Raw genomic sequence first — 25,242 nt, 5'->3', positions numbered from 1 at the left:
CGAGAAAGGACACACGTGAGAGCAAGCAAATACATTTATCATAAACACTTTGAAATAGACAAACTTTGCTCTGCCATGTTTGACAAAATATTTAAGAGTTAGTGCCCTTGAGAAGAGATTAGAAAATGCTCTCGATATAGTTTTTCAATAAGCACCATACAATTCGATGGCACACCGGACATGACATGACACCTGATACGAAGCCATCTTGTTTTTACTTCACATATTTCAGCCAAACATAATAGTGTCCGGTGCACACCGGATAAGTACACCGATTGTGTCTAGCACATCGAATTCTCCACTAGAAAAAGGAGAGTTAAGGATATGTTAAACACACTTCTGATCTCTATAGTACGTTGGATATGTCTGGTGTGGCATCGGATATCACATCGGACAGGACACTCAGAGAGCATGTACAAGATGTTTGGGACCAAACTTTTTTTTCCAGTTTTAAGGTAAAACCATGATATTGGAGAATATCATAGTATATTTTGCTAACAGGTGTTTGACTACCTTGTAAAAAATTATGTTTCGAATACCATGGTTTAATAGTTACCATAGTATTTTTAGAGTATTTGAAACTCCACTCCAACCTAAATTTTTTGTCCATGACTAGTTTCCGGCACATATATACTAAATACCATGGTTTAAAATACTTTATCACCAAACAAGTATAGCTTGGAGTGATGTAAAAATACTATGGTTATATATGTCATGACATTTAAAAACTGCAGTATTCTAAAACTATGGTTTTAAAATACTTTGCTTTCAAACACGTTCATAATCTGCACATTTCTGTTTAACCACTAGACTAACCTAGGTCAAGTTATACATGCATGTCCTCTTTTATTGTATGTCCAAAGAAACAATAAAAGTTATATCGCTAATCTATGTATGTATCAACTCCTTGACACTTAGAATTATTCGATTCTTAACCTTATTTCTCATACTTTAAAAATGAATATTTGATCTCCATCAATAAAAGCACGAATAACAATAAGCCTAATCAAAATCTATTGTTGTGACCTAACTCATTTTTTTTTGCAAAATATGTGTTAGTCATAATAATTTACTATTGTAATTAGTCACCAAAATATAACTATTAGATTCTTAATTGTTTTCAGATTTATCCCAATCTACCTTGGATTGTGCAATGCAAAAGGATATTTTTTAGTCGACATCTTCCTTTGTGATGAATAGAATATCTATCAATACCCTCCTTGTAAAGACTTGTAGAGTATCTATATATTTATTCCCCTCGTACTCACTCGTAAAATACTTGTAAAGCTACTTTAGAAACTCAAATCTTCTTTAAAATTAAAGAGGATTGAGGAGGAAATTAATTTATTTCTTAAGGGGGTTTGAGTTTCCAAATACCTACCTACTTCCTTCCTAGTAAAAGACTTGTTGAGAACCTGAAACTGTTTAGACCATTTAGTGTGGCGAAGAAATGAGAACCTCCATATCTCTACTATCATGGAGGGTAGGATGATACTTTGACAAGTAACAAAAAAGGATAGAAGAATCTTCTTCTTTAATATTATGTAGATATATAGATATAGATGGATATCAACAAAGAACAACCATTTGCCTTTTTAATATTATTATAGGTAGATATAGATATAGAGGTATAGATATTGATTTAGTTATTTATAGAGCTATAGATATATCAACAAAATGCGACAGGCCGGCCGGTGTTGTTCCTTTATTTGATTGCCCAACGCGCTTGTCTCCTTGCAATTAACAGTTCTTATCTCTACTATTATTATGCAACCTTATATAAAGCTGCTGGGTGCTAGGGCACACACACAGTGACACAGCCACAGACAACAAGCTCTCCAATTCAACCGAATTCTATCAGTATCTTCGTCATCAATCAAGCAGAAGATAAGCTAAATGGCGGAGAAGCAGGGCGACGAGTGTGGCAGCTTCAGCGCGGAGGAGGTGATCGCCAAGTTCGAGCGGCTGACGCGGGACGCCGCGGCCGTCCAGCGGGAGACGCTGCGGCGGATCCTCGCCGACAACGCCGGCGCTGAGTACCTCCGAGGTCTGGGCCTGGGCGGCCGCACCGACCCGGACAGCTTCCGGGCCTGCGTACCGCTCGCCACGCACGCGGACATGGAGCCCTACATTGCGCGCATCGCCGACGAGGGCGACACCTCCCACGTCCTCACCGCCACGCCCGTCACCTCCATCTCCCTCAGGTTAGCTAGTCGTCGATCAAATCATCATGCATTGCCGGTCCTGTGAAAATATATATATGCTGCTGCTGAGCTCGTCGTCAGCCCCTCGATCGATATATACCTCGCCATGACGATGCCCCTCGATCGACATGCATGCATGCTGCAGCTCCGGCACGACGCAGGGGAAGCGCAAGTACCTGCTGTTCAATGACGACCTCTTCAAGTGCGCTATGCAGACAGGCCAGACTAGCTTCGCTTTCAGGAACAGGTACCACCGTGTACCGTACCTAGATTGATGCTACAAAATTAAAGACCCGTAACTATTTAGGAACAAAATTAATGACGTACTTGCTTATATATGGAACAAAAAACTTTCTGCATTCAAAGTGGTATAGTCAAATCCATAATTTGAAGGCCGGGCATCGGATGGTCCAACGGTTCCATATATAATTTGAAGTCCATAATTTGAAGGGACAAAGTCCATTCTATCTTACTTCAACTACTGTCTTTGATCTTAATCTGATTTCTCTTCTTGAACTTTAAAATGATAGTGATAGCTATTTTACAAAAAAAACTTTTTATATAAGATCGGTTTAAGATAAACTTTATATTAAAAATTGTATATAGAGTTTTCTAAAACTTTATAGTTGATAGTTTTTTTTAAAAATTTTGAGAGGGTTTATGAGTCCAAATATTTAATATAAGTTCTCAAAACCGATTTGACATGATTAATAATGTTGATGTCGTGAGTCTTGGAAAAAACATATTTTTCTAACTTTTAATACCTAACACTGTCGTTCAACAACATTAATGTATGCCCCATTAATGTTGGTTGCGTCCTATATTTTTTATATGCAAATTTTTAAAACGTGCTTATAATGTTTTGTGATTCTATATGGACATTTTCTATTTTTTTCTTACAACGAAAACTTTTTTAGGTTTCTAAAGATGTTTTAACGAGCCCTAAATATTTTATTTAGGTTTTTCATGTGTTAAAGTTTGCTTCAATGTTGTTGAGCGGCGATGCAGGGCTTTCCCCGTGGAAGACGGAAAGTCGCTGCAGTTCATTTACGCCAGCCGGCAATTCAAGACCAAGGGCGGGCTCACGGCGACGACGGCGACCACCAACGTGTACCGTCACAGGGACTTCAAGGCCCACATGCGGCACACCCAGTCGGAGTGCTGCAGCCCCAGCGAGGTGCTCTTCTGCCCGGACTTCGCCGAGTCCCTCTACTGCCACCTCCTCTGCGGCCTGGTCCTCGCCGACGACGTCCGCACGGTGTCCGCCACCTTCGCCCACAGCCTCGTGCTCGCCTTCCGGACATTCGAGCGGGTGTGGGAGGAGCTGTGCGCCGACATCCGCCACGGCGTCCCGTCGCCGACGCGGGTCACCAGCCCGGCCGTCCGGCGGGCCGTGTCGGCCCTCCTCGTCGCGCCGAACCCCGCCCTCGCCGACGAGGTGGCGCGCAGGTGCCGCGGGCTCGTCAACTGGCGCGGCGTGATCCCGGCGCTGTGGCCCAGGGCTAGGTATGTGAGCAGCATCGTGACGGGGTCCATGGAGCACTACGTGAAGAAGCTCCGGCACTACGCCGGCGCCCTGCCGCTGGTCGCCCTGGACTACGGCGCGACGGAGGGGATGATCGCGGCCAACGTCGAGCCCCGGGAGCCACCGGAGTCCGCCACGTTCGCCGTGCTCCCCAACATCGCCTACTTCGAGTTTATCCCTCTGAGCCTCAGGGGATGCGATGTAGCCGGTGCCGCGGACGCGCGCTACACGGAGGCGGATCCCGTCGGCCTGACAGACGTCGCCGTCGGTGAGCATTACGAGGTCGTGATGACCACCTTCGCGGGGCTGTACCGGTACCGTCTGGGCGACGTGGTGAAGGTGGCCGGTCTCTACAACTCGACGCCCAAGCTCAAGGTGGTGTGCCGGCGGAACCTCGTGCTGTCCATCAACATCGACAAGAACAGCGAGCACGACCTCCAGCTCGCCGTCGACAGCGCGGCCAAGGTCCTGGCCGCGGGCGCGGGGAGGCTGGAGGTCGTGGACTACACCAGCCACGCAGACGTGTCGCGCGACCCGGGGCACTACGTGGTGTTCTGGGAGCTGAGCGCCGAGCCCGACGGCGACGGCCACGTCCTGCAGAGCTGCTGCGACGAGCTGGACCGCGCGTTCACGGACCCCGGGTACGTGGGGTCCCGGAAGGCGCGCGCCATCGGCCCGCTGGAACTGCGGGTGCTGCGGAGAGGCACCTTCCAGAAGGTGCTGCGGCACTACCTCTCCCTCGGCTCCCCCGTGAACCAGTTCAAGCTGCCACGGTGCGTCGCGCCGTCCAGCTCCGCCGCCGGCGTCCTTGAGATCCTCGCCGCCAACGCCGTGGAGGCCTTCTTCAGCACGGCCTACGACTGAAGCAAGCAACCGGGCACGTTGCACGATGATGGGAAGGAAGGCCGCCGTCGTGGCAGCTCTCAGCATCAGTCGCAGGCTTGCAGCTTTAAAAGCTCTTGTGTGTGTAGTGTACTGTTTCTCTTTTAGGGCATGAGCATCTGTCGATCTGCTGAGCTTGCATCTGCCGATCTGCTTATCCCTGTATTATTAGTTTCCTATCTGAAGGTTGATGTGAGGTTACAATGACATGTAGATTCAAAAAAGAAGAGTTCTCTATATTTCAAGTCCCTGTATTATTAGTTTCCTATTTGAAGTGTATTTTACAATGACATGTAAAATACCGCTTCTCTGCATGCAGCCAGTTGTAGATTTTTCCCCATATTTTATAACACCTTTTGTATGCATCGAGCACTCGTGTTCAGTGTTCTGTAACATAATCGAACATCTTGCTTCTGAACTAGACGCTGAACTAATATAAATCCCGAGTCTCTGAATGCTTGCTTGCTAGGCCCACGTGAAAACTATACATAACTTCAGATTTACCGATTAAAAAACGATTTTTTATTTATAGCATAGCTGTCACAACAACTTTTCTAATGTTATGCAGCATTTCTCAATATCATCCGGATACGACGGCACACAATTATATCTAATTTTCATAAAAAAAAATAAATTTTATATAAGAGTGAATATATTATTCACATATCAGATATTAAACTAATAAAAACAAATATTACACCTTATTTTAGCCAAAAGATCAATAAAGGTATGAGTTAAAAATGAGTATGACAGGTCATTCGGTCACTCATCCTCCTTCAGCTAGCGAGATGGGAGTCCTGCGTTGTATATGATTTTCTATCGTGTTGGATGGTTTCTCAAAGGCACCCTTTGGGATATAACAACACATTGTTAGGCAAGAAATAGGAAATAGAAACGGACTTACACGTTTGGCATGTGACGTTCAACGCATTACACACGAAACTGGTGTTTTAATATAGTAGAGAATTGCATATGACGTGAGAGTGAGAAAAAGACTTGGCCATCTCTTTTCTTGACCTAAGGATGGAGCACAAGACTTCAACTGCCGGCATGAGCATGTTTATGACCCGAGTTTGGTCTAGTCCTCTTGTTTTATCTTCCATGTGGACGACGTCCGCAGACAAGGCTACGCTACGCTAGCTTTCTAGCTAGGGTTGGACGTGTCATGTGTCAAACGAACGTACTCGAACCTGCCGGATCTTGATGATGAACTTCTGCTCCGTCGTCCTTTTTTTTATAAATCCAGGTCTCAGGGGCCAAAACAAGTGGCGTACGTACGCTAACGCTGTAATGCATCATCGATCAGCTAGCTGGTGTCGTTACAGGGAGCTAGCGCATCAACTTCTCTCTTCCAACTTTATTTGCAGCGGCGCGGCAAGCTAGATGTCGGGGAAGAAGGCCAGCGAGTTCAGCGGCGAGGAGCAGCAACAGGTGATCGCCGAGTTCGAACGGCTGACGCGGGATGCTGCCGCCGTCCAGCCGGAGACGCTGCGGCGGATCCTCGACGAGAACGCCGGCGTCGAGTACCTCCAGGGGTTAGGCCTCGACGGCCGCACCGACCCGGACACCTTCCGGGCCTGCGTGCCGCTCGCCACGCACGACGACCTGGAGCCCTACATCGCGCGCCTCGCCGACGGCGACACCTCCCCCGTCCTCACCGCCAAACCCATCACCTCCATCTCCCTCAGGTTCGTGCAATGCATGCATGGTTTTGTCGCCCTGTTCAGGTTCAGCGCTCAGCCTTTCTTGGTCTCGCCAATCCATGCAGCTCCGGCACGACGCAGGGGAGGCGCAAGTACTTGCCCTTCAACGACGAGCTATTCAAGCTGACGATGCATGTGTACCGGACCTCCTTCGCCTTCAGGAACAGGTACGTGCGTTAGTGCGGTACGTACGAGTGCACGACACGTAAGAATGACGCACGCACGCGGCTCACCGCCGGCCGGCCGGCCAATCGTCGTGTCTTTGATTTCTGATCGACGCTCCAACTACCGACCGGCGGCATCATCCTTTCCGGCCTATCATGCACGACCCCCTCTTTCTTCTTTTGGCTCTGGTCTAATCCAGTAGAGCAGTAGTTCGTTCACTCCACGACACGTGATCGCTAGCTACCTACTACTCTACTGCACTTCATTTCATCTGATCTCAACGTCGTCCGTCCAGGGCGTTCCCCGTCGAGGGCGGCGGCAAGGCGCTGCAGTTCGTCTACGGCAGCCGGCAGCTCACCACCAAGGGCGGCCTGACGGTGGCCTCGGCCACCACGCACCTGTACCGCAACGAGGGGTACAAGGCCGCGGTGCGCGGCATCCAGCTGCCGTGCTGCAGCCCCGACGAGGTGGTCTTCGCCGCGGACTTCGCGCAGTCGCTCTACTGCCACCTCCTCTGCGGCCTGCTCTACGCCGACGAGGTCCGGACCGTGTTCGCCGTGTTCGGCCACAACCTCGTGCTCGCGCTCCAGACGCTGGAGCGGGCGTGGGAGGAGCTGTGCCACGACATCCGCCGCGGCGCCCTGTCGCCGGCGCGGGTGACCGAGCCGGAGCTCCGGCAGGCCGTGTCCGCGCTCCTCGCGAAGCCGAACCCCGCGCTGGCCGACGAGGTGGCGCGCCGGTGCGCCGAGGCCAGGCTCGGCGGCTGGCGCGGGCTGGTCCACGCGCTGTGGCCCAACGCCAGGTACGTGCACACGATCGTGACGGGCTCCATGGAGCACTACGTCAGGAAGCTCCGGCACTACGCCGGTGGCCTGCCGCTCGTCGCCATGGACTACGGCGCGTCGGAGGGGATGGTCGGTGCCAACGTCGAGCCGGAGGTGCCACCGGACTCGGCAACGTTCGCCGTGCTCCCCAACATCGCCTACTTCGAGTTCATCCCGCTCAAGACCACCACCAATGGCGGCGGCGGTAGCAGAGCGGACTGTACTGATACCGGCGGCACGAGCTACAGCTCCGGGGCGGATCCCGTCGGCCTGACGGAGGTCACCGTCGGCGAGCACTACGAGGTTGTCATGACCACCTTCGCAGGTACCTTCATCGATCGATCGGTTCATCTATCGTTGTCCGCCGTCGGGTCTGAAATAACGGCAAGCTAGCAGGGTTGTACCGGTACCGTCTGGGTGACGTGGTGAAGGTGGCCGGCTTCTACAACTCGACGCCCAAGCTCAAGTTCGTGAGCCGGGGATCGATCGGCCCCACGCTGTGCATCAACGTCGACAAGAACACGGAGCAGGACGTGCAGCTCGCCGTGGATGGCGCGGCCGAGATACTGACCTCCTCGAGCAGGCTGGAGGTGGTGGACTACACCAGCCACGCGGACGTGTCGACGGACCCGGGCCACTACGTCGTTTTCTGGGAACTCAGTGGCGAGGCCGCCGCCGACGGCGTGCTGCAGCGCTGCTGCGACGAGCTGGACCGGCGCTTCGTCGATGCCGGGTACGTGAGCGCCAGGAAGACGCGCGCCATCGGGCCCCTGGAGCTACGTGTGCTGCGGCGGGGCGCCTTCCAGAAGGTGCTGCACCACTGCCTCTCCCTCGGCGCTCCGGCGAACCAGTTCAAGCTGCCGAGGTGCGTCGCCCGGTCCAACTCCGGCGTCCTCCAGGTCCTCTCTGACAACACCATCAAAATCTTCTTCAGCACAACCTACGACTGAAGTTGCCAGACGGTGGCGCGGCGACCATGACAAATCAGGCGGTCTGCTGTGAGTGACAGAATTTAGCGCCAAGAGCGACTGGTTTTCTTTTGAAAAGTTGCACTCTCATGCGTGCCTACGAGCCTGTTCGCATGATTTTAATGCTTACAGACTTCTACTGCTTATATAGTGTTTTGTCTCTCTATATATTACAACTACAGCAGTTCGAATCGAACAGCTGGAGTGTTTTCTGCATCTTTTTTGTTTGCCGTTATTTTCTGCATCTTTTTTTTGGCCGTTATTTTTACGCGTGGCTTGTTTGCTTGCAAAAGAAATATGATACACACTTTTGATTGGGAGAGTTTTCTAGGAACTCTTGGAGGAAGTTCTTGGAGATGTGTTTTTCCAGCTTGCCGAAAATCTTGGATTGAAAGAGTTTTTATAGGAACTCATGAAGATATTCTAACCTAACTATATAGTGCATCGCTACACCCTAAAGGCATATTCGTCTTAATTCCAATTCATATGGATCGAAGGAGATTAAGTGAGTTTAAATTCCAAGCAGGTTTAAATCTCTCCTAATCCATTCAAATCTATATAGGATGGAAATAACTGAACAAAACGGTTATTCTTATTCCATATGGTTTGGATGGGATTGAGAAAAAATAGAGAGAATTTCGACTTGCTTGAGATTAAAATCCACTCAAGCTCAATCTGACACAATCCATAAACGAACAGGCTCTAAAGTGGTGAGCATGGACTGTGTTCATCACCTCTAATTGAGGCAACAGCAATGGGCACTTTCTCTGTACTCCATTTCTCCGTACCCTTCTTGCTCCTTCACCTAGACCCCATGTCCATGTGGCACATAGTACCTCATCCCCATTGGGAGGTATATATATTACCTTCCAATAATCTTAAATAAAGGAGACGGATAAAAAAAGTTTTCTGCTCTAACACCGGAAAGATATAATGAAATCTTGATATAATGTGACCGCCAATTTATTGGACGTCCTTCCTGCTGTTTAATAGCGCACGTAAATCTTCAGTCAGATGTGGTATGCCGTGCAACACCGAAGGTAACAGATACTACTGATACCATACCATGACCATGAGTCCATGATTATAATTTGCTGCACTTGCCACCCTCTCACTTCCTGTCCTGTCGGCCAGAGACGACGCGAACTGTGCAAGCAACTTGTGATCTTCGTCACATGGCCCCAGATGACATGTGGTCACCCAACTGCCCCTGATGCCATGGCCAATGGATCATGGATAGGAGGATAAACAAAACACTCAGAGCTAGCCCATACAGAACGTTGCAGCAGCTCCGCAGCACGCCGTCAAAGCCGTAGGCGTTGAGCTCCCAGAACACGACGTAGTGGCCCGGATCGCGCGACGCCTCCGCGTGGTTGCTGTAGTCCACCACCTCCCAGCTTCTCCGCCAGCAGTATCCTGGCCGCGCTGTCCACACAGCTGCAGGTCCTGCTCGCTGTTCTTGTCGACGTTGATGCTCAACATCAGGTTGAGCCGGCACACGAACTTGAGCTTCGGCGTCGAGTTGTAGAACCCGGCCACCTTCACCACGTCCTCTAGATGGCACCGGTACAGCTATGCCAAGATGTAGCTGCATCACCCGTGGCTCTTGTCATTCAGCCAAGTTTAATGTATTCAGACAGTGGGCATCAGTGGTGTAGGTTCCAAAGAAGAAGAGTGCCTGTCCACATGCACTGTTACCAAATTAAAGAGCCATCTGCTTTCTCTGAAAGTGAGGCCTCCCTCCGTGCCTTGTCTGAGACCGGGGAGTCAATCCCGTCCGCAAAGGAGATGGCAGTAGAGAGACCGCGCGAAGTCATCACCGAAGATGACCGCCTCCGGGCTGCACGCCTGCGACTCGATGGTGCGCATGGTGGGAATGAACTCCTCGCTCCGGTACACGTTGGTGGTGGTCGTGGTGGTCGCCAGCCCGCCCCTGGTGGTTTACTGCCGGCTGCTGAAGATGAACTGCAGCGGCCTGCCATCCTCCATGGGGAACGCCCTGCACAGCACGCATGGAATGGAACCATGGGTCATTGGAGCGTCGTCGATCGACAACATCTGCAAAATGTAGGGCTCGATGTCGGCGTGCGTGGTGAGCGGCACACAGACGCGGAGGTGTGGCCCAGCAGCAGAGGTACTCGGCGCTGTCGTTGTCTCTGAGGATCCAGCGTGTCCCGCCTCGCCGCAGAAGGCATCCTGCATCTTCTCCGTCTCTGGCATGGTGTCGTCTACCTGCGAGGTTTGACAGGAGGAGGACAGGGGCGAGGAGAAGAGGTGATTCGGTGCGGCGGACGGAGCAGGTCACACACGACTGGAGTGGACTGGAGTGGGCTGTGTGCTGAGCACGGTAAAATAGGAGCAAATAGCAGTAGGTGGTGACAGAGACACCATCAATGTTCTTGTGCTGATCGAGCGAGGATAAGGCCAGCACCCAGCAGGATGTCACCCTGCTGACAACTATTTCCGTCACCATGATCTTCAAACACACGCCTTCTTTACATTGCAGCTCGGTGGTGGTTTCCTTGTCACACAGGTAGAGAGGGCCGGGATGGTTTCCAGCCAGCATGGCAGCATGCAAGGCCAGGCAGAGGCAGGGAACCGGAGATCTTGTCGGCCTTCATTTTGGAACAGGGGCAAGAGAGGCCCAGACTCTGGAGTGTTGACAAGGAGAGAAACAAACACGGGCAGCATGGTCAGGACTGTGCCGTGAGGTCTACGGACGGAGGAGCCAGAGGAGAGAGGACCATCCTAGGGGTGGCTGCCGGAATCCCAGAACCAGCCCTCTTTCTGTGGACAGGGGACACGGGATTGAGTAAGATCTGCTGCCTACCTCTGCCCCTGCCCAGGTCGCTCTCTTCTTCTTATGTCCATTTGCCTTGTATTCGCGCCACAAGCCTTTCCTATTCGCATCAACCGACATTGCGACTGCATGTCACAAAAGGCTTGAGGCAATACTTTCAGACTTGCATGTCGTTGATCATGTTTTGCACAGAAGGGCTTTTGCCACCTGCTGATCGTAGAGGCATGAGCCAACAACTCCATGTTCTATGCTATCTAAAATAAAATGGGAGATCAGGCCTCATATCAGCCAACTTGAATGCCAGCCCCAACAAGATGCAGGGCGACAGGGCCCAACGTCGAAGATGTGTAGCCAGGACACAGAGCATCCATTTGGAGAAGAGAAGGATTCATGCCCCCACCAACTCAGTAAACAGAGTATCTTACTGGCGTATATTAAACAGGATTGTAACATGGACAAGACCATCATAACACAGACACCACAAGACATTTGTCTTCCTAACCAACACTCCTAAGGCCTCTCTACATTCTCCTAAACTACATTTAACATGTCCTAACTTCTCCAGGAGTGCAATTCAACACGTACTGTATGTACAAAAGAGTGTAGCAGGCAGTTGGCGGGATACTAAGCATTACCAGGGCTATGGATGAAAGTAAGGGTCCTCCTTGTTCTGGTAGATTGCAAAAAGTTGTTTTGAGTAGTGCGAAGCCACCTTGCGACAGAACTCAAAAGCATAGCGATCATACTCGTCTAGATCCGAGACGGTCTTCTTCAGCGGACCAACCAGATCACCATCCAGAAGAAATTCTGCAATGCGAGATCCCCTACATTGAACAGTAGAGTGCAATCAACTACTGGCAGACTGAGAACACTAATAACTTCCCTTAGCGCTCATATTTTCGTTCTACTTTGCTCTTTAAAATGAATTATTAGAGGAGCGAAATAAAACACAAGCATGTCATGAAAGTTACTTAGTACTAAAATTTCCTCCGAACCTAAACTGTTTAGCTGAACCAAAATGATTGCCGGTTTTTTCTAGAATTGCGTTCAAGGAACTTAATGATGAACACCTTTTTGTTAATTAACAATGTCTATGAAATCTTTGCTAATAATCAAGTGCAGAGCTATTAAAATAATTCAATATTGATTCCTAACTAGAACAACTCGACACATTTAGAAATTCAGTCTAAGATAGTGTACCTTGCTAAGAACCTACGGTAACTAACACATGTATAGAGGAAAGTTCCTACTATGCTGAAATTCAAGCAGTTTCAAACAGCAGCCCTTTACTTTTTTGCGAGTAATGAATCTGCTATTAAATCAGCTAAATACCTTAGTGCAATGAGATGCGTATAAACATACCTTGGGGCATCTTTGTGGCTAAATCCCTGCTTATTATGAACTAAAGAAGCCTTTTCCACCTGTTCATCCTCAGTTTGCTTCCGGTAGAGGGCACAAACAGCCTTCAAGCAAAGCTCGGGATGTTCACCAAATGCTGCTAGCATATCTGCCTCGTAGTCCCACTCTTTAGCTTTCTTTTTACGGCCAATGCAAGCCATTACATCTTTATAGTCCACCTCACCATCAGACACTTCTAGTCCTGGAGAGGATTTTTCATTCATAACAGATGGTACATCTGATTCATCACAGGATTTCTCGGCAGAATCACTAGCATTATCAGAAGATTCATCATTTATGAACTCATTCATATCATCGTCTTCTTCCATATCATCTTCACTCCCTTCAACATCCTTGGGTGGTTCAACAAAGTGGAGCCCCGGACATGCAGCTCTTGGCCTTATTGACTGGTTCTTAACCAATCGAGCAGAACGTCTTGATGCAGGGGCTGAATGCCCTTTGGCCACATCAGATTCATCGCCATCTTCACTCACCCTCTCTTTTGGCATCCTCTTCAGCGATTTATAGATGGGAACCATATCCTCCTCATCCTCGTCCCGGTTCTCAGTCTGAGGCGCAGTTGTGCCCTCATCGCCATCCTTGTCCTCACTGTCACTGACTCCACAAAATACGCGGTAGGATTTTGACTGATTCTTAGCCAACCGAGCAGAACGCCTCGTCGCAGGAGCGGAATGCCCTTTGGCCAGATCTGATTCATCGTCGTCCTCACTCGCTCTCTCATTTGGCATCCTCTTGAGCAATTTATAGACGGGAACCATATCCTCCTCCTCCTTGTCCCCACTCTTGCCCTGAGGCGCAGCTGTTCCCTCATTGTCATCTTCATCCTCACTGTCACTGACTCCACGAAACATGCGGTAAGATTTTGACTGATTCTTAACCAATCGAGCAGAACGCCTCGTCACAGGAGTGGAATGCCCTTCGGATTCGCCGTCATCCTCACTGGCCCTCTCTTTTGGCACCCTTTTCAGCAATTCATCGATGGGAACCATATCATCCACATCCTCCTCCCCACTCTCAGTGTGCCGTGGAGCAACGCCCTCATAGGCATCCTCATCCTCACTGTCACTGACTCCGCGAAAGGCACGCTTCCTACTGCTCATGAGGCCCTCCTGATCACCGCTGCCGTCCTTGGCACTCCCAAACTGATCCTCGACACCACCACCACCATTCACACCATCATCCTCGCTATCACTGGTGACCACCTGCGCCACGGCCGACCGGCGGCCACGCTTCTTCCCCCGCGGTGTGACCGAAACATCGTCATCCTCCAGACCCGCGCTGCTCTCCCCGTTGTTTCCACCGCCTCCCTCCGCGTCCTCCGCATCAGCTTCACCCACGCTCTCTCCGGCCACCACCCGCTTCCGAAGAGCCGGGACGGCACCGACACCCTCGTCCGGGCTTTCCCCCTTGTTAGCACCGACAGCCGCAGCGCCCTCCTCGTCGTCGCTGACCTCAATTGCGTCGCGGCGAGCCACGCCCCAGCCCGGCTTCTCGACCGCCCCGTGCTCGATTCCGCGTAGGCGTGCCGCCAATTGGCGAGAGATTGGGTCCTCCTCCTTTCCTGTACTGCCCATTGATTCTCGTCTCGCAACCGCCAGGGCCTCCCTCAAGCCCGCGTTCTCGGTTTCGAGGGCCGAGATCCTGACCTCCAGCTCTGCGACGCGAGAGGACTTGGCGGCGAGCTCGGCGTAAAGGGACGGCAGCTTCGCCGCGGTGGCCATCTCCCGCGGCCGACGCGTCGCCGAGAACCCTTGTTGGGGTTCGGGTTGGGGAGAAGTGGGGTTGGAAGGAAGATGGAGCCTGAGTGCACGAGAGACTAGGGGCCTGTTTGGTTTGTGGCTAAATGTGCCACACTTTGCCTAAGGTTAGTCGTTTGAATTGAATAACTAACCTTAGGCAGAAAAGTTAGGCAAAATGTGGCAACTGAGGTAGTGAACCAAACATGCCTTAGGTCTTCTAAATAATTATGTTAAGCCCAGGTTATGTTACTTGAGGCCACTGGGCCAATAATTCCTGGCCCAAAAGGACAAAATTGTAGCCGCAAATCGAACCACTGGGCCAAAACATTTTCCTCATGAAAACTTTGATCTCAATGCCTCAGTCAGGGCACTGCATCCGTATTTTGTCATTCCCATTCCGCCCTCCCCGCAAAGCTCATTTCTATTCCCGGCTGCGCAGTGTCTTTCTCATTCCCCCTCTCACAAAGCTCATTCTCATTCCCACGTGCATCTCACGTCTAGCTAAAATTAAATTAAAAACACAAATATGGCTCCAATGGGATTCGAACCCGCGACCCCTCAAGTAAATGTGCTCATAGCTACCACTACACCACATGTGTGTTTATATTCATATTTGTTACAGTAAAAATATCTACTACATCTCTCCCAAATCCCACCTGCTACACTTGCACAATGTGTAGTAGTAGATAATTATCAACGAGATTACTGAATTATATTTTTGGACGGAAGCAGTAGTATTTAAAGCAGAGCCTTGCATGCAATTTCTTTTGTTTTTATAATATTTTCAACTTAAATTCCTTTTTTATATGTGTGGCATTTATTCTCCGTAATATTTTTTCATGGATCTGATTTGTAAGTCATTTTCATAAACCAACGCCAAAGATGAATCAATGTTTCTTACATGGAAACCCCGAACAAACACCACTGGCAGAAGGCGCTCGCGTTGGCGTTGCTCATCGACGACGAGAAGAAGCTTGCACTACACCAAAATAGTAAACTTCCTAAAGCCTAAACCCTAGGAAGTTATCACTAAACTCTAGGAAGTTAGCTAAACTCTTAGAAGTTAAGCCATCCCGTCGGAAGTTTGGCTCTCGAAAATTTTTTGTCGGAAGTTAGCTTAAATTCCTAGAGCCCTCTAGGAAGTTAGCTAACTTCCTACAGCCAAAGAAGCCTCTCGGAAGTTAGTAAGTTCTCGGAAGTTAGTAGCTTCACGCCGTCAGCTGATTAACTTCCTACGACTAACTTCCTACGACTGACTGTAGCCCTACGAAGTTAGCTGGCTAACTTTCTATGGCTGACTGTAGCCCCTAGGAAGTTAGCTTCCTACGGCTGACTATAGCCCCTAGGAAGTTAGCTAGCTAACTTCCTACGACCCAATAAGCCTCTAGGAAGTTAATTTGACCAACATTACAAATGCTGTTTATTTTTATTTTACACCACATTCCACATCATAACAAATATATAGCACAACATATTTTTCACATAAAACATCTCACACATAATCACATAACAATATTTAAATCCATAGTCTCATCAATTACATTACAAAAGTCTCATCCATAGTCATAATAAGACACATCTCATTCAGTACTAATAAGAGACAATATCTCATACATAGTTATAATAAAAGTCTCAAGTATGAGAACACAATAACATATAGTAGGACACTTGTGCGGATGCTTGCATGAAATAGCTGACGATCCTATGGACGTCGGACACTGTGTGCACTTGTCGGGGACCATAATTAGGGGTACCCTCAAGGCTCCTAATTCTCAGCTAGTAACCCACACCAGCACAAAGCTGCAAAGGCCTGATGGGTGCGATTAAGTCAGGGATCAGTCCAGTCAAGGGACTCGATCACGCCTCACCCGAGCCTAGCCTCGGACAAGGGCAGCCGACCCCGGAGGATTTCCGTCTCGCCCGAGGCCCCCCTTCAGCGGCGAACATGTTTCTGGCTCGCCCGAGGCCCTGCCTTCGCCAAGAAGCAACCCTGACCAAATCGCCGCACCGACCGACCAAATCGCAGGAGCATTTAATGCAAAGGTGGCCTGACACCTTTATCCTGACGCACGCCCCCCAGCCGGTAGAGCCGAAGTGACCGCCGTCACTTCGCCGCTCCATTGACCGGCCTGACAGAAGGACAGTGCCGCCTGCGCCACTCCGACTGCGGTGCCACTTGACAGAGTAAGACTGACAGGCAGTCAGGCCCTGCCGAAGGCACCATAGGAAGCTCCGCTTCGGCCGACCCAGGGCTCGGACTCGGGCTAAGCCCCGGAAGACGGCGAACTCCGCCCGACCCAGGGCTCGGACTCGGGCTAAGTCCCGGAAGACGGCGAACTCCACCCGACCCAGGGCTCGGACTCGGGCTAAGTCCCAGAAGACGACGATCTCCGCCTCGCCCGACCCAGGGCTCGGCCCCAGAAGACGACGAACTCCGCTTCGCCCGACCCTAGGGCTCGGACTCCGCCCCGGCACCAGCCGACGATCTCCGCCTCGCCCGAACCTGGGGCTCGGACCCGACCTCGGCCACGGAAGACAGACTCGACCTCGGCTTCGGAGGAGCTTCCACATCGCCCAACCTAGGGCGTAGACCAGCCACGTCAACAGGAGGTGCCATCATCACCCTACCCCGAGCTGACTCGGGCCGCAGGGAACAAGACCGGCGTCCCATCTGGCTCGCCCCGCCAGATAGGCAATGATGGCGCCCTGCATACTCTGTGACGACGGCGGCTCTCAGCCCCCTTACGGAAGCAAGTGGATGTCAGCAAGGATTCAACCGCTCCGACAGCTGTCCCTCCGCCAGGCTCCATCGCTCCTCCGACGGCCACGACATCACACCAGCTGGGTGCCAAAATCTCTCCGGCTGCCACAACGGCATGTACTTAGGGCGCTAGCTCTCCTCCACTAGACACGTAGCACTCTGCTACACCCCCCATTGTACACCTGGATCCTCTCCTTACGCCTATAAAAGGAAGGACCAGGGCCCTCTTAGAGAGGGTTGGCCGCGCGGGGACGAGGACGAGAACAGGCGCTCGCTGGAGGCCGCTCGCTCCCTCTCCCGCGTGGACGCTTGTAACCCCCTAATGCAAGCGCACCCGACCTGGGCGCGGGACGAACACGAAGGTCGCGGGATTCCCACCTCTCTCACGCCGGTCTCCGGCCGCCTCGCTCTCCCCCCTTCGCGCTCGCCCTCGCGCTCGACCCATCTGGGCTGGGGCACGCGGCGACATTCACTCGTCGGCTCAGGGACCCCCCGGTCTCGGAACGCCGACAGTTGGCGCGCCAGGTAGGGGCCTGCTACGTGTTGACGAACAGCTTCCCGTCAAGCTCCAGATGGGCAGTCTCCAGCAACCTCTCCAGCCTGGGACGGTGCTCCATTTCGGGAGTCTTGAGTTCATGTCCCTCGACGGCAGCTACGACATGATACTCCTTCCACCGCCGTGCGACAACGACAGTGGCGGCCGACAACCCGCCCGCCGGCGGCGGAATCGGCGACGTCTTCCCCGCATGGTGGAAGAACAACCTTCGAGCTCACCCCGTCCTCTCCCCCGCCGACGGAGGAGGAGGCGGGGCAACCAAGGCCAAGCAGGAGACAGCGCCTCGTCGGCTGTCGAGCGAGTCGACGGCCCCAGCACCCCAACAGGGGGCGCACCGGGCGTCGACCTCACGCTTGAGACGAAGGCGAGCGCCGTCTCCCCGCGACACGCCAATCCCGAGCAAGCGGACGACGCCAGCACGCTCGCAAAAAGCTTGCTGGACGTCACCCTCGTACCTGAGACGACGGCGCAGTCAATCCCCGACGTGACCTCATCGCCGCCCGTCGATCAAAAGGTACCGACCGATTCCCATCCCACGTCTTTCGGATTCAACCTCGACCCGCCTAGCGGCCCCGCTTTGGCGGGCGCTCTTGTTGAGGCGAGTCCAAACCCTCTGGAGATTCGTATGCGGTCACCTTGGGACCGGCTGACGGACGTCTCGACCTACGGGCCCTCTGGGTCCGAGGAAGACGACGAGCCCAGCATCTGTTGGGATTTCTCTGGACTTGGCAACCCCAGTGCCATGCGACACTTCATGACCGCATGCGACTAATGCCTTTCCGACTGTTCCGACAGTAGCCGTAGCCTCGGCGACGAGGACTGCGGCCCAAGTCGCGAATGCTTCCACGTCGATCTAGGGGGTCCCCCCGAAGGCAACCATCTCGGCATGCCGGAGGACGGTGACCTCCCTAGGCCGGTGCCTCGCGTTTACATCCCACGGGAGCTAGCTGTGGTCCCCGTTCAAGCGGGGGGTCATGACCCACAGCTCGAGCAAATCCGCGGGGTGCAGGCCAGGCTCGACGAGGGAGCAGGAGCGCTTGAGCCGATCCGTCAGGACGTCGGGCAGGCATGGGTGGGCCAACCTCCGGCCGGAGAAATACGTCATCTACCCCAAGGCTTCCAGCACCGCATCACCGATGACGTCAGGGTCAGGCCGCCACCCGCATCCAGTGGGGTCGGCCAGAACCTGGCGGCAGCAGCAATGCTTCTTTGCGCGATGCCGGAGCCATCAACCACCGAGGGGCGGCGAATCCAGGGAGAGCTCAAGAATCTCCTGGAAGGCGCCGCGGCCCGATGGGCCGAGAGCTCCGCCTCCTGAAGGCAGGGGTACCCCTCGGAACCTCATGCCGCGACTTCCTGATTCATGCGGGAAGCCTCGGTCTACACCGGGCGCACGCGCAACACCGCGCCTGCGGCCCCGGGTCGCCTCGGCAACGAGCACCATCACCGCGACCGTCGGGCCCACCTCGATGAGAGGGTGCGCCGAGGCTACCACCCCAGGCGTGGGGGACGCTACGACAGCGGGGAGGATCGGAGTCCCTCGCCCGAACCACCCGGCCCGCAAGCCTTCAGCCGAGCCATCCGACGGGCGCCGTTCCCGACCCGGTTCCGACCCCCGACTACTATCACAAAGTACTCGGGGGAGACGAGACCAGAACTATGGCTCGTGGACTACCGTCTGGCCTGCCAACTGGGTGGAACGGACAATGACAACCTCATGATCCGCAACCTCCCCCTGTTCCTCTCCGACTCCGCTCGCGCATGGTTGGAGCACCTGCCTCCGGGGCAGATCTCCAACTGGGACGACCTAGTCCAAGCTTTCGCCGGCAATTTCTAGGCACGTATGTGCGCCCTGGGAATTCCTGGGACCTCCGAAGCTGCCGACAGCAGCCGGGAGAGTCTCTCCGAGACTACATCCGGCGATTCTCAAAGCAGCGCACCGAGCTGCCCAACATCACCGACTCGGATGTCATCGGCGCGTTCCTCGCTGGCACCACCTGTCACGACCTGGTGAGCAAGCTAGGTCGCAAGACCCCCACCAGGGCGAGCGAACTGATGGATATTGCCACCAAGTTCGCCTCCGGCTAGGAGGCGGTCGAGGCTATCTTCCGAAAGGACAAGCAGCCCCAGGGCCGCCCATCGGAAGATACTCCCGAGGCGTCAACTCAGCGCGGCGCCAAGAAGAAGGGCAAGAAGAAGTCGCAAGCGAAACGCGACGCCGCCGACGCGGACCTTGTCGCCACCGCCGAGTACAAGAACCCTCGGAAGCCCCCCAGAGGTGCCAACCTCTTCGACAAGATGCTCAAGGAGTCGTGCCCCTATCACCAGGGACCCGTCAGGCACACCCTTGAGGAGTGCGTCATGCTTCGGCGCCACTTCCACAGGGTCGAGCCACCCGCGGAGGGTGGCAAGGCCCGTGACGACGACAAGAAGGAAGATCGCCAGGCAGGAGAGTTCCCCGAGGTCCGCGACTGCTTCATGATCTATGGTGGGCAAGCGGCGAACGCCTCGGCTCGGCACCGCAAGCAAGAGCGCCGGGAGGTCTGCTTGATGAAGGTGGCGGCGCCAGTCTATCTGGACTGGTCCGACAAGCCCATCACCTTCGACCGAGACGATCACCCCAACCATGTGCCGAGCCCGGGGAAATACCCGCTCGTCGTCGACCCCATCATCGGCGACGTCAGGCTCACCAAGGTCCTCATGGACGGAGGCAGCAGCCTCAACATCATCTACGCCGAGACCCTCGGGCTCCTGCGTGTCGATCTGTCCTCTGTCTGGGCAGGCGCTGTGCCCTTCCATGGGATCATCCCCGGGAAGCGCGTCCAACCCCTCGGACAGCTCGACCTTCCCGTCTGCTTCGGAACACCCTCCAACTTCCGAAGGGAGACCCTGACGTTCGAGGTGGTCGGGTTCCGAGGAACCTACCACGCGGTACTGGGGAGGCCATGCTACGCGAAGTTCATGGCCGTCCCCAACTACACCTACCTGAAGCTCAAGATGCCGGGCCCCAACGGGGTTATCACCGTCGGCCCCACGTACAAACACGCGTTCGAATGCGACGTGGAGTGCGTGGAGTACGCCGAGGCCCTCGCCGAGTCCGAGGCCCTCATCGCCGACCTGGAGAGCCTCTCTAAGGAGGTGCCAGACGTGAAGCGTCATGCCGGCAACTTTGAGCCAGCGGAGACGGTTAAGTCTGTCCCCCTTGACCCCAGCGGCGACGCCTCCAAGCAGATCCGGATCGGCTCCGGGCTCGATCCCAAATAGGAAGCAGTGCTCGTCGACTTTCTCCGCGCGAACGCCGACGTCTTCGCGTGGAGTCCCTCGGACATGCCCGGCATACCGAGGGATGTCGCCGAGCACTCGCTGGACATCCGAGCCGGAGCCCGACCCATCAAGCAGCCACTGCGCCGATTCGACGAGGAGAAGCGCAGAGCCATAGGCGAGGAGATCCACAAGCTAATGGCGGCAGGATTCATCAAAGAGGTATTCCATCCCGAATGGCTTGCCAACCCTGTGCTTGTGAGAAAGAAAGGGGGGAAATGGCGGATGTGCGTAGACTACACTGGTCTCAACAAAGCATGTCCGAAGGTTCCCTACCCTCTGCCTCGCATCGACCAAATCGTGGATTCCACTGCTGGGTGCGAAACCCTGTCTTTCCTCGATGCCTACTCAGGGTATCATCAAATCAGGATGAAAGAGTCCGACCAGCTCGCGACTTCTTTCATCACACCCTTCGGCATGTACTGCTATGTCACCATGCCGTTCGGCTTGAGGAATGCAGGCGCGACATACCAGCGGTGCATGAACCATGTGTTCGGCGAACACATTGGCCGCACGGTCGAGGCCTACGTCGATGACATCGTAGTCAAGACGAGGAAAGCCTCCGACCTCCTTTCCGACCTTGAAGCGACATTCCGATGTCTCAAAGCGAAAGGCGTCAAGCTCAATCCCAAAAAGTGTGTTTTCGGAGTACCCCGAGGCATGCTCTTGGGGTTCATCGTCTCCGAGCGGGGCATCGAAGCCAACCCGGAGAAGATCGCAGCTATCACCAGCATGGGGCCCATCAAGGACTTGAAAGGCGTACAGAGGGTCATGGGATGCCTCGCGGCTCTGAGCCGCTTCATCTCACGCCTCGACGAAAGAGGTCTACCTCTGTACCGCCTCTTAAGCAAGGCCGAGTGCTTCACTTGGACCCCTGAGGCCGAGTAAGCCCTCAGGAACCTGAAGGCGCTCCTCACAAAGGCGCCTATCTTGGTGCCCCTGGCTGCCGGAGAAGCCCTCCTGGTCTACGTCGCCGCGACCACTCAGGTGGTTAGCGCCGCGATTGTGGTCGAGAGGCAAGAAGAGGGGCATGCGTTGCCCGTTCAGAGGCCAGTCTACTTCGTCAGCGAGGTGCTGTCCGAAACCAAGATCCGCTACCCACAAGTTCAGAAGCTGTTGTACGCGGTGATCCTGACGCGGCGGAAGCTGCGACACTACTTCGAGTCTCATCCGGTAACTGTGGTGTCATCCTTCCCCCTGGGGGAGATCATCCAGTGCCGAGAGGCCTCATGTAGGATTGCAAAATGGGCGGTGGAAATCATGGGCGAGACGATCTCGTTCGCTCCTCGGAAGGCCATCAAGTCCCAGGTCTTGGCGGACTTCGTAGCTGAATGGGTCGACACCCAGCTACCGACGGCTCTGATCCAACCGGAGCTCTGGACCATGTTCTTCGACGGGTCGCTGATGAAGGCAGGAGCCGGCGCAGGCCTACTCTTCATCTCGCCCCTCGGGAAGCACCTACGCTACGTGCTACGCCTCCATTTCCCGGCATCCAACAATGTGGCTGAGTACGAAGCTCTGGTCAACGGGTTGCGGATCGCCATCGAGCTAGGGGTCCGACGCCTCGACGCTCACGGTGACTCGCAGCTCGTCATCGACCAAGTCATGAAGAACTCCCACTGCCGCGACCCGAAGATGGAGGCCTACTGCGATGAGGTTCGGCGCCTGGAAGACAAGTTCTACGGGCTCGAGCTCAACCACATCGCTCGGCGCTACAACGAGACCGCGGACGAGCTGGCTAAAATAGCCTTGGGGCGAACGACGGTTCCCCCGGACGTCTTCTCCCGGGATCTGCATCAACCCTCCGTCAAGATCGACGACGCGCCCGAGCCCGAGGCACCCTCGGCCCCGCCCGAGGCACCCTCGGCCCAGCCCGAGGCACCCTCGGCTCAGCCCGAGGCACCCTCGGCCCAGCCCAAGGTATCCTCGGATCATCCCGAGGCACCCTCGACTCGGCCCGAGGCATCCTCGACTCAACCCGAGGTACCCTCGGCCCCCGAGGGCGAGGCGCTGCACGTCGAGGGGGAGCAAAGCGGGGTCACGCCTGATCAAAACTGGCAGACCCCGTACCTGCAATATCTCCACCGAGGAGAGCTACCCTCCGATCGAGCCGAAGCTCGGCGGGTGGCGCGGCGCGCCAAGTCGTTCGTCTTGCTGGGAGATGAGAAGGAGCTCTACCACCGCAGCCCCTCCGGCATCCTCCAGCGGTGCATCTCCATCGCCGAAGGTCAGGAACTCCTGCGAGAGATACACTCGGGGGCTTGCGGCCATCACGCAGCGCCTCGAGCCCTTGTCGGGAATGCTTTCCGGCAAGGCTTCTACTGGCCGACGGCGGTGGCCGACGCCACTAGAATTGTTCGCACCTGCGAAGGGTGTCAGTTCTACGCAAGGCAGACCCACCTGCCTGCTCAGGCTCTGCAGACGATACCCATCACCTGGCCTTTTGCTGTGTGGGGTCTGGACCTCGTCGGCCCCTTGCGGAAGGCACCCGGGGGCTACACGCACCTTTTAGTCGCCATCGACAAATTCTCCAAGTGGATCGAGGTCCGACCCCTAAACAGCATCAGGTCCGAGCAGGCGGTGGCGTTCTTCACCAACATCATCCATCGCTTCAGGGTCCCGAACTCCATCATCACCGACAACGGCACCCAGTTCACCGGCAGAAAGTTCCTGGACTTCTGCGAGGATCATCACATCCGCGTGGACTGGGCCGCCGTGGCTCACCCCATGTCAAATGGGCAAGTAGAGCGTGCCAATGGCATGATTCTACAAGGGCTCAAGCCTCGGATCTACAATGACCTCAACAAGTTCGGCAAGCGATGGATGAAGGAACTCCCCTCGGTGGTCTGGAGTCTGAGGACAACGCCAAGCCGAGCCACGGGCTTCACGCCGTTCTTCCTAGTCTACGGGGCCGAGGCTGTCTTGCCCACAGACCTGGAATATGGCTCCCCGAGGGCGAGGGCCTACACCGACCAAAGCAACCAAGCTAGCCGAGAAGACTCGCTGGACCAGCTGGAGGAGGCTCGGGACAAGGCCTTACTACACTCGGCGCGATACCAGCAGTCCCTGCGACGCTACCACGCCCGAGGGGTCCGGTCCCGAGACCTCCAGGTGGGCGACCTGGTGCTTCGGCTGCGACAAGACGCCCGAGGGCGGCACAAGCTCACGCCTCCCTGGGAGGGGTCGTTCGTCATCGCCAAAGTTCTGAAGCCCGGAACGTACAAGCTGGCCAACAGTCAAGGCGAGGTCTACGGCAACGCTTGGAACATCCAACAGCTACGTCGCTTCTACCCTTAAGATGTTTTCAAGTTGTTCATATACCTCGCGCCCAGCGAAAGTTTAGTCGTCAAGGAAGGGTCGGCCTCGCCTCGGCAAAGCCCGACCCTCCCTCGGGGGCTAAAAGGGGGGGAACCCCCTATGCGTCGAAATTTTCCTCGAAAAAAGATCTTTTCTGCCAGAAGGCCTTTCGGGCTGTTTGACTACTTCGAAAGTGGATCCTGAAAACGACGGGGTACACGTAAGCAGCCAAGGCTGACCGAGCCGAGGGACTCCTACGCCTCTGGGATACGGATACCTCACTCATCGCCTTCTGCGATAAGTAACTCACATTCGGATAAGTGATCCCGCGGACTGAGCAAGTCTTCACGTTCGGAAGCTCTTCTGCCGAAGCGATTTCTCGAGCCTTCTCGACTGCGTCGGAAACAGAGCCCCGTGGACGGGTAAGAGTGCGCGTAAGCGGCAAGGCTGACCGAGCCGAGGGACTCCTACTCCTCCAGGATACGGATACCTCACTCATCACCTTCCGCGAGAAGCAATTCTCGCTCGCACAAACATTTCTGTTACCAACAAAAAGGTCCAGATACTCGAAACAAGAGGAAAGGAGACGCGGCTTTACAATACGGCGAGGGTATGTTTTGGCCTCGGCGACCGCAGGGAACACACGCTACAAGACAATCCGATCCCGCAGGATCGGGTCCTGACGGCTGAAGGGAGCAGCAGCACCCTCGGCATCGACGACACCTTCGGCGAGGTCTGACCTAGCCTCGGACGGCGACGCGGTCCAAAGATCTCCACTCTGAAGGACGACGTCATCGCCACGCCCGGGCCATCGCTGCCAGGGTCTTCTCGGGAATCCGGCCCGACCAGGCGGCTCGGCCGGTCACCCCGGAGCCTTGGCCAGCCGTCCTCCAAGGACGTCAACCCGACCCGAGGCCTCGGCTGGTCAATTCCGGCGTCAGTCCCGCTAACGGACGACCCGGCCAGGCTCCGGCCAACCAGGTTTTCTTTTCGAGCCAACTCTGCCTCGGTTCATGTTGACGCCGCTACCCCTGGCCTCAGCTCATCGAAGAGCGGCCGAGGAGTTCCTTTAATTAAG

General features: G+C 54.3%; 3 protein-coding genes and 1 non-coding gene across 9 annotated transcripts; 2 read left to right on the top strand and 2 right to left on the bottom strand.

Annotated features, from left to right (window-relative positions):
• Positions 1-1,809: 1,809 nt before the first annotated feature.
• LOC103649563 (probable indole-3-acetic acid-amido synthetase GH3.12) lies at positions 1,810-4,976 on the top strand. Its single transcript, XM_008675299.3, has 3 exons — positions 1,810-2,204; positions 2,350-2,451; positions 3,213-4,976. Exons 1-3 carry the CDS (start codon positions 1,897-1,899, stop codon positions 4,591-4,593), a joined length of 1,791 nt encoding a protein of 596 aa, XP_008673521.1. The 5' UTR covers positions 1,810-1,896; the 3' UTR covers positions 4,594-4,976.
• Positions 4,977-5,138: 162 nt separating this feature from the next.
• Positions 5,139-5,342, bottom strand: LOC111591265 (U2 spliceosomal RNA). The gene has a single exon (XR_004857484.1). It is a non-coding gene; the product is annotated as a U2 spliceosomal RNA (small nuclear RNA).
• Positions 5,343-5,622: 280 nt separating this feature from the next.
• On the top strand, positions 5,623-8,593 carry LOC100384080 (Indole-3-acetic acid-amido synthetase GH3.6). 2 transcript variants are annotated; one of them, XM_035966005.1, is made up of 4 exons: positions 5,623-6,299; positions 6,380-6,481; positions 6,775-7,628; positions 7,735-8,593. In XM_035966005.1, exons 1-4 carry the CDS (start codon positions 5,995-5,997, stop codon positions 8,211-8,213), a joined length of 1,740 nt encoding a protein of 579 aa, XP_035821898.1. In that variant the 5' UTR covers positions 5,623-5,994; the 3' UTR covers positions 8,214-8,593.
• A 248-nt stretch (positions 8,594-8,841) lies between these two features.
• On the bottom strand, positions 8,842-14,305 carry LOC100381950 (uncharacterized). 5 transcript variants are annotated; one of them, XR_004856962.1, is made up of 4 exons: positions 12,434-14,305; positions 10,381-11,895; positions 9,970-10,270; positions 8,846-9,859 (listed from the first exon to the last, which is right to left on the bottom strand). XR_004856962.1 is itself a non-coding variant. In XM_035965944.1 (3 exons), exons 1-2 carry the CDS (start codon positions 14,209-14,211, stop codon positions 11,712-11,714), a joined length of 1,962 nt encoding a protein of 653 aa, XP_035821837.1. In that variant the 5' UTR covers positions 14,212-14,305; the 3' UTR covers positions 8,842-10,503; positions 11,707-11,711. The 5 variants fall into 5 exon arrangements, 3 of the variants coding, with proteins under 3 accessions (XP_035821837.1, XP_008673105.1, NP_001168194.1); XM_035965944.1 differs by having other exon boundaries at positions 8,842-10,503; positions 11,707-11,895; XM_008674883.4 differs by having other exon boundaries at positions 8,842-10,270; positions 11,707-11,895.
• Positions 14,306-25,242: the final 10,937 nt, after the last annotated feature.

The sequence above is a fragment of the Zea mays genome, chromosome 3 (genome assembly GCF_902167145.1).
Source record: "Zea mays cultivar B73 chromosome 3, Zm-B73-REFERENCE-NAM-5.0, whole genome shotgun sequence".
Classification (NCBI taxonomy): Eukaryota; Viridiplantae; Streptophyta; class Magnoliopsida; order Poales; family Poaceae; genus Zea; species Zea mays.
The sequence above is the reverse complement of the archived record's forward strand: the minus strand, read 5'-3'. Positions and strand labels throughout refer to the sequence as shown.

Excerpts from the sequence above, each read along its gene's own strand:
- LOC103649563 (XM_008675299.3), top strand. The coding sequence starts at position 1,897 with ATGGCGGAGAAGCAGGGCGACGAGTGTGGCAGCTTCAGCGCGGAGGAG. Across the intron at positions 2,205-2,349 it reads GTCACCTCCATCTCCCTCAG|CTCCGGCACGACGCAGGGGA; the intron begins GTTAGCTAGTCG and ends TGCATGCTGCAG. Across the intron at positions 2,452-3,212 it reads AGCTTCGCTTTCAGGAACAG|GGCTTTCCCCGTGGAAGACG; the intron begins GTACCACCGTGT and ends GCGGCGATGCAG.
- LOC100384080 (XM_035966005.1), top strand. The coding sequence starts at position 5,995 with ATGTCGGGGAAGAAGGCCAGCGAGTTCAGCGGCGAGGAGCAGCAACAG. Across the intron at positions 6,300-6,379 it reads ATCACCTCCATCTCCCTCAG|CTCCGGCACGACGCAGGGGA; the intron begins GTTCGTGCAATG and ends CAATCCATGCAG. Across the intron at positions 7,629-7,734 it reads TGTCATGACCACCTTCGCAG|GTGGCCGGCTTCTACAACTC; the intron begins GTACCTTCATCG and ends GACGTGGTGAAG.
- LOC100381950 (XM_035965944.1), bottom strand. The coding sequence starts at position 14,211 with ATGGCCACCGCGGCGAAGCTGCCGTCCCTTTACGCCGAGCTCGCCGCC. Across the intron at positions 11,896-12,433 it reads AGCCACAAAGATGCCCCAAG|GGGATCTCGCATTGCAGAAT; the intron begins GTATGTTTATAC and ends TGTTCAATGTAG.